At 37.2% G+C, this 17,733-nt stretch overlaps 1 protein-coding gene across 2 annotated transcripts in view; it reads left to right on the top strand.

The window, feature by feature from the left end:
- LOC121418218 (E3 ubiquitin-protein ligase synoviolin A-like) overlaps positions 1–17,733 on the top strand; it is a 50,032-nt gene that overhangs the window by 11,782 nt on the left and 20,517 nt on the right. For both annotated transcript variants that reach the window (XM_041611956.1, XM_041611955.1), the window contains exons 2-3: positions 12,367–12,459; positions 13,163–13,315. In XM_041611956.1, coding sequence (XP_041467890.1) covers positions 12,367–12,459; positions 13,163–13,315 — 246 coding nt within the window. The remainder of the gene's footprint in view (positions 1–12,366; positions 12,460–13,162; positions 13,316–17,733) is intronic.

Here is a 17,733-nt window from a genome sequence, read left to right as displayed (position 1 = left end):
GCGCACTAGTCGATCGCCATTTTGAATTTTGAGCTCGCGATTCCAGCGAAACCCTTGACCTGCTTTATAATTCTGTCAAGCGAATTTAATTTTAGGATCTTGCCTTCTATTGGAATTTATGATTTTGATTAATTTTGTTATGAACTGTGAGAAATTTTTGTTTTGAAAATCAACTTCATGATATTTATGGCATTATACTTATGGCATTATGCTCATGCATGGGATTAGTACTAGTCACTGCATTGGCACAGCAAAGGACAAATAGCACAGATAGCGATTTATCCAAGCTAGGAAGACAACGTACAGTATAGCCTGGAGGCGTTCTGGGGTAAAAATCATAGTACTATTCGTACCTTTACCCCCTAACGCCTGGCGCTTGGCCCTATAGGGCCGCACGTAGCCAAGGAAAATGCAACTATACAAATGCACCAAACTGCGCCTTATAATTTGAATCTGACGTTAGCACTTCTGTACATGGGTAAAAATATCGGTTAGCAACGATTGGTTACTATAAGATTTACTGAAATTGAAAGAAATGGCAGAAATGGGATGAAGAAATAAAAGTAGAAGAGAGTTTACTCACATTTGTTGTCTTCGCCATCTTGGATCCATTGTTAATGCAACCTAGTTACGTGACGCTTATAGAGGGCGGCAAAATCAAGTGCTAAAATGTCCCGCTTCAACCACTGAACTAGGGGGGTGTTTCATCAATATTGTCACGCGACAACTGTCAGTCGCGCGACAATATTGATGAAACACCCCCCTAGTTCAGTGGTTGAAGCGGGACATTTTAGCACTTGATTTTGCCGCCCTCTATAAGCGTCACGTAACTAGGTTGCATTAACAATGGATCCAAGATGGCGAAGACAACAAATGTGAGTAAACTCTCTTCTACTTTTATTTCTTCATCCCATTTCTGCCATTTCTTTCAATTTCAGTAAATCTTACACATAGAACTTTCCCCATAGACACACAGTAGACGGAATCCCTGCACGCTGATTGGCTGATCGCGCGACCCTCTTCCCTTCCTCGCCCAGCGCTGTGTGTGAGAATCTTTACACCACGCGATCTGCTCACTCACGGAGCACAACACTCTGTCGGGTAAAGATGCCAGCGTGTAGATTTCGGGCGCATTTTCGGATGATATCGGCACTTCGGCAGGCAGTGTCCGAAGTCTAAAGATAAACATGTGGTTTTCATCGGGTTACGCAATGCTGAAGGCCGCTTGCATAAATTGTATTTGCGTTGAGTACAGTGCACAGCGTATCTATAATGTACATGTATACTTGTCTGTACTGAATTCTGCGTTGCCCCAGCGATAAGTGAATTTCCTGGTAGACTGCCTTATGATTAGATGCTCGGCGCAGACTTCATACATGTATATTAATGTCATATAAATTAACTTTGTTTTTTTAATAGAATAATTAGATGTTCAAAAAAGAGTGTACATGTATATTTGAACCTTGAAAGGCAGTACATTTTAACTGTTGGAGCATATAATTTATATTTTCTGTGTGCAAACGAGAGTTCATGTACTTGTGACATATTGTCTGGAGTGTGGGAGTGCGTCTAGACTAGCATGAGCTGAATCTACCCAGTTGTATGTCTGGACAGGTTGTGTGTCCGGACGATCAATTTTAGAAAGTCATTTGGAGAAATAATACAAGCAAAGTTTCATCAAGTTTTACTTCAAGATATAAGGAAATACTATCGAGAACTAGATGATTACAACCATTGAATTCATACTTTTAGTGTAATGCAAAGACAAAAAAGAATGCTTCAAAAATATAGTGTCCGGACGCCTGACCCCCCCCATCCTGCAACTACGAGAGTGAGAACGAATATGACGTGATTGTATTCTGTGTTATAATTTTCATATTCCCTTTGACTCGATTGTTTGTTTATAATTCAATTATTTTTCATTAACTATTTGACATTTTTTTTTGGTGGACAATATCATTATAAGAGTTTGAGTATATTCATTTATCTTTGTATTATGCACTTCTACTCGTGCTAGAGTATTCCATCAATTTTTAGACATGATCTTAGAAATCAATTTTAACAGAAAATCTAAAATTTATTTTACAGGAGATTTCAAAGTGATTGTTTTCAGAAAGGTGTTTTAATATACATGTACGATCTAAAATGGGATTATTTCAAATTCACAATAGTCATATAAAATATATTTTCTATATTAAAAAATCATTTCTATTGTCAATATATTGATGAAACACATGTAATAACAATGATAACTGAAATGTTTTTAACATTGTTCAAGCTAGTATTGTTCTATTGAACAATGCAATATGAATATTGTGCATTTAACATTTTCTTTATTTCGTTCGTGTTCATGAAAATATTGTACTTTTGCACTTTATTGGAAAATGAAATACTCTCCCTCCCCATACCCTCTCCCCCAATTCCCTCAGTCCTAAACGTGATTATCATTTAATACCAATATAGGGTTTTGGTATTGTTTTTTCCTCACTTCGATGTGCTGAAAAAAAAAAGAAATTCCCCCCAAAAAGAAAGGGGTAGACTCCGATGATCCTGGTCTAATCATGGACTCATTATCTGGATACCGATGGTAATGTAATTTTCTTACCCATTTTGAAACATGTTGCACAATGGAATGTTTATATTAGATGACAAGAATATCTGACCTCTATATCAAAGTGCAAAAACTGTTTTATGTCAAAGCTTTCAGGCTTGTCATAGCCACGGCAATGGTGACATTTCATGGAATAATTGTGAATATATTTATTATGTCGTCGATACCTAACAATGTAACACGATATCATTAATACATGGGTATGTGACCGTATGTTATGTATGGTGATTGGGAAATCTACCTGGATCGGGAGGGGTACGTGATTCAATAAATTCCAATAGAAGTTCACATTCAACAGTCTGAAAAGACTTCATGAAGAATATTTCTGATGGAATTGAACAATTAATCGAAAGTTACATTTAATTGGTTTGTCTGTTTCATCCCTAGAGATCTACACGAGTTGATACTATTTTTATTTGAATATCGTCTCGATTAATTGTTCAATTTCAATTGTCTTTATATATTTTATATCTGAATAACACTTAAAAAATAGTCATCTTAATCACAACGACATCGGCCTAATTTGTAAGAGTGCCTATTTATGAAATGATAGTTGGAATGTGAACGAGAACACTCGGCCCTAAAGCCGATGGCACGTGATCGAATTGTATTGCTTGAAAATGGTGTTTCCCGAATTCCCGTCATTGGGTGAAATCCTCTTCTGTAACTTTAAAACTGCACTTCTATGGAAATTTACTGAATCACTCACCTCTCCCCACCCATGATACAAGAAAACCGAAATCCCCTTAATTTTGGTTGAAACCCTTTTCCATTTTTTTGTTTGTCAAAATTCCCAAATCGCCCAAATTAAGATGTAAAGATTAATCAACCATCGTCGTAATCAGCAGTGACAACATTCGCTTCGAATACCCCCCCCCCTCCCAACACTGATCTCAATTCTCAACATCCCCTCTTCATAACCCCTTCGTCTAATGCTCGATCGCTCTTTGCGACCATCCCCCCCCCCTCCCCTTTCTCTCTCGTGCATTACACGCTGATGCAGACTGCAGAGTATATAGCAACAGTAACTCCATATGAGTGTGGTATATTAAAAAAGAATTAGGCCTTTCGAACTACTTCCTAACATTTAGAATCGTCTTTAAAAAATCGTGAGGTAAATGTAAGCATTTTGAAAACCTTCGAGATCATGGGTGAACAAACAATAAAAATCACTGGCGGATCCGGGGCGGGGTCACAGCCGGCCCGTGCGCCCCCCTCCACCATTGAGAGGCACAAGTAAAATTTGTAATGTAAAATGTTGTTGAAACAGAAGCGTGCCCCCCCCCTAGAAAATGAAGACTAAAATCCTCTCAATTATTTTGGGTTGAATTTTTTACTTTTTTTGCTTGTAAAATTTTCCACGGGTAAACGTGCCCCCTCCTTTAAAAAAAATCCTGGATCCGCCCCTGATACAAATGAAAATACTGATAATTCATGTTGAAAATGAAATAATTGGATACGAATTATAAACTTTAACAGACAGCTATTAATTATGAAAGTTATAATTTATCCGAAAATTAAAAATATTCAATTTATACGGAGAGGTTTGGGACCCCGTCTAATGAATGCAGATGTCCATTAATTATTTGGAAGCCTCAGAACAATTAATCTTAGGATTTCACGGACGGGACCAAGGGGCTATGGTCCTTATATATCGGTCACATTTGCTCTACGGCGGCCGTACGGCGAGTCGAAAACAGTCGGTTTAATATTGTTTTTGTACCAGCTACATTTGTGGTTTGTACATGTATAAAAATGAATAATAATGTTGTTTTCGACTCGACGTGCGGCAAAAATATGACCGAGGTACAAGTCTGTCAAAGACGTGAAAAACAATGGTTGACAGAACCAAAGCACGCATTCGGAAAATTAATTCACAATATCAAAAGATGTAGAAAGTATGTGGTAAATTTATTGATCAATATGTGAATAAATCTGGCTTTAAGTAACTTTGTTGGACTTCATATCGATCTTTTCCAGTTTTCCATTAAAAGATGTTCTACAAATTTTGATGCACGGGCTTAATTAGTGTAGTATTCACATTTGCTCTACGCCGGTTGTACGGTGAGTTGAAAACAGCCGTTGCCGTTTTATTCATTTTTATTCAAACCATGTATAAACAGATAAAAAAAGTATTTCTAAACTGCTGTTTTCGACTTGCCGTAAGGCCGCGGTAGGGGAAATGTGACTGGGGTATTATAATGACATAAAATAATATAGTTGTTGCAGTTGCAAATTGTTAAATCTTTATTAAAAGAAATCATGATATAGGGGTTGGCTTACACTTTACAGTTTGGCTTTAATTTATTATGATGATCTTCATTTTACTTACCATGATAGTTTTTAGTTATAACAGTGTTTTGCATGTATTCCGTGAAAAAGTGAATGTCCTTCAAGAATTCCATGTTTTTTATAATTCATACTGAACTGGAAACTCTTAGTAAAGGCAAATTTAATGCATAATAATTTATTGAATATATATATATATATATATATATATGTTCAAATAATTTAAACAATGCTGTATACTAAAACATTTAAAACAAGTGTTTAAAATCTGAAACAACCATGCTTTATTTATTGATAATTAAATATTATAGTTTAAACTTTGTTGTTTATAAAGTTCTTAAACACTTGTTTAAAATGTTTAAACTAATATTCAATTCACATATTAAACAACGTTGTTTGAATTATTTACAACAGTGAAACAACATATTAATTACAAATAAATCACAAGAATATTATGACTATACATAATAGTATTTTTACAGTGCATCATTGTTGACAGAAAATGGTTTTACTCTTCTCAGCATCATATTCATAATTTTTAAAGATTTTTTCTCTTCTACAATAGTAAGTAAAAATAAAGTTGAAAGATTATCTCATAAAATAAAATTGTTTCTATATCCGACGGTCTTGTTTTAGTGATCCCCAAATCCTTCACCTTCTTGAGTAGAATGTGATATGAACTTGTAGCTCTCAACCTTTGTCCTTTGGGTCTTGTGAACAACAGTGTTTCAACCAGTGTCAGTCAGTCATCTTCGGATTTATGCTGTAGATTATACAATGAAAATAGACCATAGTTTGAACTTTTGAGTTTGATTTATTGCTAATGACATAATTGGTCATTCAAAGATTTAAAAAAATAGATAAGAAAAAGAACAGAGCAGGAAAATATTTATGATTTTTGTAAAAAAAAATACTGAAGGTAACAAAATCAAAACCAATCTCCATCCATATCAATTTGGTACACTTCCACACTTCAGTGATTGTAAATTGCATTATTTTTTCAATTTAATTTCCACTATTTCTATAGGGTCTGTAATTGTTGATGTTAAATGTCAATTCCATTGATTTTCCCTGGCCTTACCGAAAAAAAACTAAAATCATTGTCCAGTTTAGAAGTTAGATCAGTATCACATCAGTATCAAAGTTCCAACAAATAAAATGCCCAAACTTATATTCCTAAAACATAAACACTACATTCGCCCTGAACAAAGAGAGAGCTTCCATTTCAGAGGCATACAAAACAACAGCTGCAGCTGCCACTCATATTACATTCACGCCCCAAGGCCGCATGGCCGAGCTCCACACACACATTCCACGGCCGTTCACGAACACCCGAGCGAAGCCCGATCGCAACGCACCGCTCCCATGCTTTATATACACCAAATGCGGACTAGCACTAACACCACCGCAAAGCAGTCCACAAAATCAACATCGGTGGAGACAGTTTTCACTATGTCGCTCTGTACATACACATGTCGCTCACATATACTTTGCACACATTGATACACAGTAAACAACGAACACAGTCATGCGATTTTCACTTCTCGACGGTAAATATCTTCAAAAATATGACTTACCAAATGACGAGAAGTCCGCAAAATATCATCAGATTTTCCGAGGTAATGTAGCTACACCGTACGAAGAAAATGAGATTTTCAACTCGAAATCTTGAAGGAAATATGTCGTGTTTAGTATGAGGTTGATCGGTGGTTCGCAGAGAATCTTCTCGCACTACATAGGTTTTGTATTATGGGAAAATATGCAAATGAGAGCCAAAACACCCAATGAGATCACAGCTCAAGATTTGTGAATGAAACATGACGTCACGCACTACGCTGGCGATCGAACGATCGTACTGCGCATGCGCGGGTTTCCTGTACAATTCTTCTTTGTGTCTTATAGTAACCAATCGTTGCTAACCGATATTTTTACCCATGTACAGAAGTGTTAACGTCAGATTCAAATTATAAGGCGCTGTTTGGTGCATTTGTATAGTTCCATTTTCCTTGGCTACGTGCGGCCCTATAGGGCCAAGCGCCAGGCGTTAGGGGGTAAAGGTACGAATAGTACTATGATTTTTACCCCAGAACGCCTCCAGGCTAGTACAGTACAAGATAGACCTGGAAACTTGACTGCAGACACAACTGTATTTTTCCAGTAGATGCGGTATAAAGGTATAAAGGTATAAAGATATTTTTTGAAATGTGCGCAAATTATGGTCACTCCATCATACAATCTGTGCTGTCAGGCACTTTACCCAGGCCGCGATTGCGCGGACAGAGCGCAAGACGCAGATTTTTGCATTGTAGTGAATGGCGAGCGTATGTCTAACACACACAGTTCGCTCCGCTCGGCACTTTGGCCGAGTGCTGGAGTTGCATTTGGCATTGCTTGAAAAGATAGAGTCAGCTTCTTCCTTTATTCCGCTGATTTTTATTGGTCAAAAATTCCTGCGGTTGCTTCGTATGTCTTCGGTAAACATCGGAAATATACAACGCAGAGTTTCACTTACCTTCATGCGAGGGAAGAACCTAATATTCAGGTATTTATTTTTCTTTGCTTGAAATTACCTTCTTGTGATCATCAGATCCTTTGTAAACTCAGTAATAAATTGCATATTTGAGAACATTTTGTTAAATTCTAATCAAATTTGGTCCATAGAGAGCCAGCGGATATGACCTTCAGTTTTGAGTGTTGTGAAGTGTTTGTGAATCTCACTTGGCCGATCAAGCAGGGTTGTTTTGAGCGTCTCCGAACAGCTGTGAGTGACATCATCCCCGCTGCTTCTTCTTTCCTTGGTTGGCAACCAGTCAGGATTGACTATTTTTGCCACAGCTTTTGTTCATTTTCAGTAGCTTATATATTTTTTTCCATTCCTTTTTTCCTTCTCTTTCTTTTAATTCTTTTTTTCTTTTTTTTCTTCCTTTTCTTTTCTGTTATTTTCTTTGTCTTCTTTTTTCTTTTTCATGCTATTTTTTTTCTTTTCTTTTTGTCTTCTCTTCTCTTTTCTTTCTTTTTTTTTCTTTCTTTTCTTTTTTTTCTTCTGTTTCCTTTGCTTTTCTTCTTATTTTTCTTTTTTTTTCTCTTTTTTTAAAATTCTTTTTATTTTTTCTTTTCTTTTCTCTTTTTTCCTTTTTTATCTTATTGCATTGTGCTTGAGATTAGTCTTGGTATTCAGACACGGTATGTTTCAGCCTTTGTATATTTTTTAAATTACGATTTGAGCTCTGTTAATTATGAAAATAAAATTGTTATTTTCAAAATAATTTTGTAGAATTCCTCCGAAATAAGTATTAAGAGCAAAACTGCAAGTGAACTTCAAGAATTTTGTTTGATAAGTGATTTTTTTGTTGGAATGCGTCTGAATGTCTAGAATATGGTATTGTTCACAAAAGTCATATTTTTGAATGGTACAGAAAGCTCCTTTCATGAATTTAATTTAGAAATAGGTTTGCAATCATGAGATGTGTTTCATGAATTTGATATCTGATTTATGGACCTTTATAATATTGATAAGTCATCAATAATGATTATTATAAAAATAATTATAATTATAAAAATAATCATAATTACAATTTAAGGCATTATAATTATTGAGACAATAATAACAATAATGTAAGTAATTATAATTGTAATAATTACTGAGACAGTAATATTGATAAGTCATCAATAATAATTATTATCATAAAATTATTTTGATTATAATTATAAAAATAATCGTAATTATAGTTAAAGGCCTATTGATTTTTGAGACACTAATAATTATTATTTCAATAACAAATATTATGAAATATTTATAACAATTATTACTATAATGATAGTAATTTAGATTGTAATAATTATTTAGAAAATAATATTAATGAAACAAAAATAATTATTATTATGATAATAGTCATAATAAAAATTGGAACAATAATGAAACGATGATGAGACAATAATAATATCAACAATTTTATTGAGACCACAATAACAATAATGAGATAATAGACAATTGAAATCAATCTGTTTTTTTTTTTCAAGAAATCCTAAGATTATTATTTTAATTCTCTTCTTTGATTACAAATTATATTCATTGAAAACTTAATTTCTAATGTTCAAGCAAAGAAAATCAATATCAAGTCATATTTACCCTATGAAAAAACCTACCACAGGGCAATTACCCCCGAAATAGGCTTAGGTTAGGTGTAGATTTTTGGATAGGGATACAGTGTAGTTGTCCGGGGGGGGGGTAATCGTCCAAGGGTAGTTGCCCTTGAACCAAAGACATCATATGCCAATATGTCAAATCAATCTGAGTACTTTAAGATAAATAAAAGGATTGTACAATTCCCCATATTAAAGCTATGTGTTATAAATGTGCCATGCCCAAAACAAAGAGAATAATAAGATTTCGCAATCTTCTTTTGTCCACAAAAAGCCCTGTTTTTTCATCACAAAGATGACAATAACTCGACTTCTAGATATCAGACTTTGAAAATTCAAACAGTTTTGTGAATCGTAGATATTGGGCCTCATTGTGAGCATATCAAATATGCTGGAACAGCCTTTCCTAATTTTCACCTGAAGTGCCTAGTGCTGTGACTACCTCGAGCGAAATTCGTGCAGGCTCCACTCCACTTCACTACCGCTACACTACACTCCACCTACCTGAACTTTGGGATGGTGAACTCCACACGTGACGACGAATCGACCATGATAGACTGTGTATAACGGATAGATCGCCTCCGCACAGTGATTCGGAGACCGCTGATACATGTAGTCTATTGCGCAGATCACGGCATCATGTCATGACTACGTGGTCGCCAAAATAATCCCTTCGGACTGCGTGCGGAAGTATCGATAGCGATAACGATATCCGGTCACGTTGTGTATGCGGGAAATGTTCTTGGTTCGTGATGGGATCGCTACGGTATTGATCGAAAATTATCGAAACTGCAATTTCATGCATATTCATGCGATGCTCCGAAACCCAGAAGCCATTTGACTTTGTGCATGTTGCGATAGACTCTACAAATTCCAACAAACACGATACCATATCGATGCTAATTCGTAAGATTTTGACGAACAAGCAGGGTTTTAATAAAAACTCTTTTTTATTGTAAATAACAAATAAAACATTTGTTATTGTTATATAACGTTTAAAATTGTTTTAAACTTTTTTCAACGAATGATGCAATTTTCTGTAAATCAGTTAAGCTATACTGTCTGATTTAAGCTCTTGATGTTTTAAATGCATTTTGGGAGTAAGTAAGAGAAGACTACAATTTTTGTTACTGAATTTCCAACACAAAAATTCATATTTCCCCCTAAAAAAACTAAATCATTGAAATTTTTGCCAACCCCCCCCCCACTAAAGTTGACATTTTATAAGCTTGTAATTCCTCATACATGTACATGTACATATACATGTAATCGGGGGTAATTTGAGTCTTGTCAAACTAAGGGGGGGGGGGGGGCGAGAAGAATTTGCACAATGGAAGAAAAGTTGAAAGCTTAGTTTCATTAAATCAAGAAATACTTTATTTCATTTGAATCAATTATGCCATTTTGAGTTAAATCTATAAACAAAGCCCTTGAACTGCTTATTTTTTTCGATTGAGGAATTTAGATCAAATGCATATAAGAAAAGAAATTCTGTATAAAAAGTTTTTTACTTCTTTTTTTTTGATGGAAATTATTGGCAATAATTAACAAAAGTACAAATAATGATACAGATTTTGGCGAGAATTTACAATTGGCATTATACATGAATCACGTTTTTTGAGTAATTTGGTGTCTGTCATGCTCTTGTCTTGTAATATGACTGCATACCTATGCATGCATTCTGAAATAGTCTTGAGTGATATGGCATGGACCTGTCATATTTATAGATTTATCATATGAAATTTTGAGGGGGCCATAGAGTTCCCCTAGGATTGTTATGGTTAAGGTTTGCTAGCTGATTATCTTATACTGTTTAAATTGGTTTTCTTCGTCTTTACAAAGCTCAAAGTTTCACCTGCTTTCGAGTGTACCTCAAGAGTACGATGTCAGTTTCACCATCAATTAATCCTCGCCTTCCCGCACAAAGGTCATTAGCTCCCTTGCACGTCACCTTCCCGCAGAAAGGCCGTTAGCGTGCAGTTAACAGTGCATTCTAATTGTATTAATGCAGGAAGGCGATGCGCGCACTGCTAACGGCCATTATGCGAGAAGGCATCGGTTTGTAAAATGTTATTATATTATGCTTGTGCAACCTTTCCATTTCATTCAAGTATTTCAGCTTATTTTGATTTAAATATCGGTAGTGTTTCCTTCCCTGTCCAAAAAGTTAGGACAACACTCAGATATGTTTGTTAAAATGAGAATATTCTTAATATGGATTGATCTACACAATTGGGATTGGGAAGAAAGGAACATGACAAAGCAATGGAGAAGGGGAGAATAAAGAGGGGAAGAGAAAAAGAGTGGTGTTGAGAAAAAATATTAATTAATTAGAAGAAAATAATACATCACTTCAGAAATAAAAGTATGAAATAAAATATTTATCCAAAATCACATCCATGCAAATTTACAGCACACAAGTCTATAGATGCAGTGTTTTAAAATGCATTTTAAAACACACCGTTTAAAATGTGCCAACCCTGAGGGCAAGCAAGAAGTAAACGAAATTCGCTTACCTGTGCGGTATTGGTGAGAAAATATATCTTCGGAGAATACCTGTTATAATTCATATAAAATAGGGGAAAGTGAAATTCTAGTTCAATTTTGGTACAAGAATTGCACACTTGTTTTGGTGGAATACTGTGTGGGGAAATGGAACACTTGCACTGTGCATGCTTACTATATTTTCATTCATAAATTGGCTCTCTGCAGTGGCTGGATGACGTCATGTAATAAGCAAAATGTACAGTCCGCTAGCGTTGAATGCTCCGCTCTCCGTTGTACACAATTTGTCGCTATGTGACAAAGGTGGGATGGAAATGTTATTTATTGTAAAAATTATTGAAAAAAAATATAATGGTTATCCTCAAAATTTGTGATTTTATTTTTGGGCCATTATCTGTTTCCTCACAAGTATTATTCACGGCCGATTTAAAAACATCGCATGCGATCGGTCGCAGGTCAATATAATGCTGTTTGACCTGCGACCGATTGTACCAGATGTAGATATGTGATACTGTGGTGACAATTAGCCTTGATATGAATAAAAACTTTCTCATGAAATGGTCAATGAAAATATTATTTGTCGGTACTGGTATGTAAGATATAGAGTTTTTAAATATTTTTTTTGGTAGGCCTGAGGGCGGCTTATTTTCAAAAAGGTTATCCCTTCAAAATAATGCATTTGGGAAATATTAGGGGCGATTTTGTCTTTCATGAAAGCAAATCACCTCTTGCGCTCATGTACATCTCATTTCCTACACTGATGCGTTTGTATTTTATTATGAAGTTATTTCATTTCTTCTTTCTCTATACATGTGCAGGTGCTGTACCTACAAGCATTCGTTCTGGTTATACTCATGGGGAAACTCTTCAAGAAAGTGTTCTTTGGCCAGCTCAGAGCTGCTGAGATGGAGGTATGGAGTTGTAATTCCAAGTATTTTTTATTTCATTTCTTGAAGGGATGGAGTGAGTTTGATTAATGTGTTTTTTCCTGTCATTGTATATTTCCTTTTGCGTTGTGGATTGTGGATTGCATGTATTTGGAAGGATGTTTAACCCCATTAGTTAAAGAGTTTTAAGATGTTAAACATGTTGGAGTTGCTGGTGTGAAGAATCAAGATTTCAACTCGGTTGTCCTTGTTCTTATGAGTTTTGAGGAAGCCAGATATGGCATATTGTGCAAAATTTATCATAAGTTTCAAGCGAGTGAACAACGATCCTATTTTGTGATAGAGTTTACATAATATTCAGAAAATTATATCATATTTCTCCCTTCTCTCTTTCCTTTTTCTCTTTTTTTTCTTGGTCATGCAAATGACCCATCTGTACGTTCTCCACTGATCCTGAATCTTAAATTAATTAAGATTGTGGCATTTGGCTATGTTCATATTATAAATAGTAATTATAAAATACCTGTGATTCAAGTAAGTTATGTGCTCTAATTAGATTATGAGCTTTCATTTCATTCATGAGTCTTTTTTTTTTGCTCTGTTTGAGTCAAAGATGCAAAATCTATCTTAAGTAACCTAAAAGGTTTAATCAATTAATCAAGGGCTTCTAATTTACACAATTGATTGGAAATCCTTTATTTATAATATTCAATATTTCATTTTTCAGCATCTAATAGAAAGATCATGGTACGCTGTGACAGAAACCTGCCTGGCATTCACCGTGTTCAGGGATGACTTCGGTCCTCGGTTCGTGGCCATGTTCACACTGCTTCTCTTCATCAAATGTTTCCATTGGCTGGCAGAGGATAGAGTCGATTATGTAAGTGAATGTCATCCTAGAGGTGCCGGTTCTCATCGAGACTTCTAATTTCCCTATACAGTGTGTCTCTAAAAAAAGTAAACCCAACTTCAACAGCAAATTTTCAGAAAACTATAAAATATTTACACATTTTTTTTTCATGGTTAGATAGTCCAATAAGACCCCTGTTACATCTGAAATTTTCCTACCCGAGACTCGGCCGAGTCCACTTGCAACCTTGACTAGATTATTGGTGGATTAGCTTCGCGAACGGACCGAAATGTGGTCTGTTTACATCACAGCGTTCATTCCCTCCCCAATCGGTATGGTTTCGAGTGGTATCCGATTGCTGACACCAATAAAGGGTGCTCTCAATCTAGGCTCTGAATAATTTGCGCGCGCTAATTGCAGTTGTTCACATTTCGTTATTATGGAAGAATGTTGATGATCCCAGCAGTCGTTGAATATTTGATCGACTTGAAAAGGATACTTTTAAAATGCTTCATTCTTTCCACTCAAATCAAATACTTTATAAATCACAATCCACATCCACACGGGGCTGGGGATGGGAGGGGATAGCGCGCGCTATAACGTAATTTAACAGCTGGCGAACGGACCGAGATAGGTTCGAAAACTTGTGTGTGTTTACATCTACGAATCGGTGGACCGGGGCCGGCCCGATACCTACCCGAGACTACCTCTGGATGTGGTCTCGGGTAGGTTCGCTAAAAGGTGGCCCGAGGTAGGTTTGGGATGTTTACATCTGATTTCTTTCTGACCCGAGGTAGGCCCTGGGCCGGCCCGAGGTAGGGAATCTCTCAGATGTAACAGGGGTCTAAGTCCTCTGTCCAATTATATCACTGAGGTTATCTAACTCTCATGCATGACTGAGCATGATTCAACTTATTTGAAGTTGGGTTTACTTTTTTAGAGACACGCTGTAGATCAGGGTGAATATTTAAAGTATTCTGCTCCTGTATTTAACCATCTTTGGTACTCAATTGCCCTTTTTAGCTAAGTATTTTGCTTATATCTCGGTCCCTACCTGGCTTACGCTTGGCTAGCGTGCACTGTACACATGTGCAGTCAACCATTCTGCGCACAGGTGGCTAGTAGATACAAATTTGCGTCATTTGACTTAGACTTTATGATGTCACAATTGTTATTAGTGTGTATTTTATTTGACTTTGAATTACCTGGAAGTGATATGAGTACAAGTATAAATATTTTGCTTAGTCAAATAAAATGCTATGTAAAATACTGTATTCTGCGTATCAATACTTCAAAGTGAATACCAGCCTTTACTTTCAAATCTGCTAAGTTGCAAAAACAGAGACATGAAAATTGTAAATAATTTTTTTTTAATGGGGTGAAATTGGCTACATAAGCTAATATTTTCCTAAAATGAAGTGTTACATTTGATTTGGGAATATTCTCAAATTATAAAACTTCTGGAGAAAATTAATAATGAGCAAATTTATCCCTTTGTAAATTTTCGTGTAAGGCCAAGGGAAATGTGAATAATAGGGTTGTAAATAGATTTTCCCTTTAGTGCAATTTTTGTCATTCATATGGGGTGTTGCAAGAAACTTGCAATCAATTGCAAGTCTACTTTTGGTCCTTAAATCAATCATATGTCTTGCAGTTAATTGCAAATTAGTGACTGATTGCTAATTTGCTCCTTGAAACAAGAAGTTTAATATGATTTGCTATAATGTATGTTGATCTACATGTAATGGCTGAACTTCGCAAGCGAAGATTAGGAAGATTTACATGACTTTTTGTGACTATAAAGTCCAATTTTGGAGAGACACACTCTCCCACATCTTGGACATGGATGGACTTGCTCATGGGGGGCAGCGTCCTGAGTGGAAATACGGGCCTTCCGCCTTCTGTGTCCTTCCTCTAAAGCTGCACGACGTCCTGCTTCAAAGGAAGCAGTTGCCTTCTTGGTGCGTTGCCTCCATGCATTTCGATTCACTGCATGCGCTTCCCACATATCATGGCTGATGTTACACAAGGACAGGTTGCACTTTAGAGAGTCTTTGTAGCGTTTACGAGGTGCACCTCTCTTCCGCTTGCCGGAGCAAAGTTCACCAAAGAGCAAAATCTTGGGAAGGCGGTTTTCCTCCATTCTGTAGACATGCCCAGCCCAACGCAGCTGCAATTGTATGAAGATGGCTTCGATACTTGGCAAGCCTGCTCTTTTGAGAACCTCAACGTTTGTCACATGGTCTTGCCAGCGAATCCTGAAGATGCTTCGGAGACATTGTTGGTGGAAACGCTCTAGGAGGCGTATGTGACGGCGGTACAAAGTCCAGGACTCTGCCCCGTACAGGAGTGTTGAGATGACAACAGCTCTATAGACGCTCAATTTAGACTCTGTTTTAAGGTGATGATTGTTCCAGACTCTCCTTCGTAGTCTGCCAAAAGCACTGTTTGCTTTCGAGAGTCTATTGTCAATTTCCTTGTCAAGTCTAGCATCATTTGAAATAGTACTTCCCAGGTACGTAAAGTGCTTGACAGCATTTAGCTCTGAACCCTCAATGAATATGACCAGAGGAGAGTATTCCGCTTGAGGTGCAGGTTGGAACAATACCTCAGTCTTTTTCATGCTGATAGATAGGCCAAATAACTGAGCTGATTCCGAGAAGCATGTAGTGATGCGTTGTAAATCCTGCTGGCTGTGTGCTACTAGAGCACAGTCATCTGCAAAAAGCAGTTCACGTACAAGATATTCCCGAGTTTTGGTGTGAGCCTTAAAGCGTCTAAGGTTGAAGAGTCCTCCATCTGCACGGAAACGGATGTATACTCCCTCATGTATATTTCTCATGGCCTGCTCCAGCATCACACCAAAGAAAATTGAGAAGAGGGTTGGAGCCAAGACACAACCCTGCTTCACTCCTGTGGATATCACAAAAGAATTAGACAGGTCACTCTTGTACCTCACTTACCCACGTTGTCCCACATGCAGCTGCTTCACTGTGGATATGAATCTGGGTGGACAACCTAGTTTCTCCAGAATCTTCCACATCCCTTCTCTGCTCACAGAATCAAAGGCCTTAGTGAGGTCAACGAAAGTTACGTATAGGCCTTTGTTTTGTTCGATGCATTTCTCTTGTAGTTGTCTCAGAACAAATATCATATCTGTGGTACTCCTGTTTGCCCTAAACCCACACTGACTCTCTGGAAGATTTGGCTCTGCAATGGTGGGCTGAAGCCTATTCAGCAGAATCCTGGCTAAAACCTTCCCAGCGATGGATAAGAGGGTGATACCACGATAGTTGGAACAATCTGCCTTTTCGCCCTTATTTTTGTAAAGGGTGGTGATTACAGCATCCCTTAAGTCACTAGGAATCTTGCCTTGCTCCCAGCAGACCCTGAAAAGTTCATGGAGTTTGGAGTGGAGAGCAGGGCCACCATACTTCAGGGCTTCTGGAGGGATTCCATCAACTCCAGGGGCTTTGTTACACTTCATTTGGTTGATAGCCTTCTCAACCTCTTGTAAAGATGGGTACCTATCAAGTTCTTCTTGGAGAGGCTGCTGAGTGATGTTACTTATGGCATCTGCCGACACTTGCCTGTTGGCATTGAAAAGTGATTCAAAGTGTTCTGACCAACGATTGAGGATGGACTCCTTGTCTGTACATAAAGATTTTCCATCAGCGCTTCTTAAGGGACATTGCACGTGAAAAGTTGGTCCGTAAACTGATTTAAGTGCTTCATAGAAGTTTCTTGTGTCACCGTTGTCGGCGTAGAGTTGAATTCTCTTGGCAGTTTCTTTCCACCAATTATTTCGGATATTACGGAGCTTGCGCTGGACCAAGCTACAAACTTGACGATACGCCGCTTTCTTTCTGTCGCATGAAGGATCGGCCAGGTGGGATTGAAAAGCTGATCTCTTCTTAGCTAACAAATTGGAAATTTCCTCATCATTCTCATCAAACCAGTCTTTACTTCTTTTGGGGCAAGGTCCCAAGACTTCATTGGAAGTGTGAAGGACTGCCTTTTTCATCTGTTCCCACATCTGTTCAGGATCGTTGTTGAGGCTTGGATCGCATTCTCCAAGATAATCTTGTAGTGCTTCTTGATATTTTTCTCTATGCATTGGTGATTGAAGCTTATTGACGTCGAGCTTATGTGATGGAACAACACCTGTTCTCTTTCTGGGCTTGGGCTTCAGGTGGAACCTCACTTTGCTGCGAACAAGTCTGTGGTCTGTATTGCAGTCAGCACTGCGCATGACTCTGGTATGTAGGATATCCTTCACATCACGTTGTCTTACAAGGATGAAATCGATCATGTGCCAATGCTTAGAACGCGGATGCATCCATGTAGTCTTGTAACGATCCTTCTGCTGGAAGAGGGTATTTGTCACAGTCAGTTGCTTTTCTGCACAGAGTTCTAGCATCAGGCGGCCATTGTCATTGCATTTGCCG

Source organism: Lytechinus variegatus, chromosome 7 (genome assembly GCF_018143015.1).
Source record: "Lytechinus variegatus isolate NC3 chromosome 7, Lvar_3.0, whole genome shotgun sequence".
In the NCBI taxonomy this organism is placed as follows: Eukaryota; Metazoa; Echinodermata; class Echinoidea; order Temnopleuroida; family Toxopneustidae; genus Lytechinus; species Lytechinus variegatus.
The sequence above is the reverse complement of the archived record's forward strand: the minus strand, read 5'-3'. Positions and strand labels throughout refer to the sequence as shown.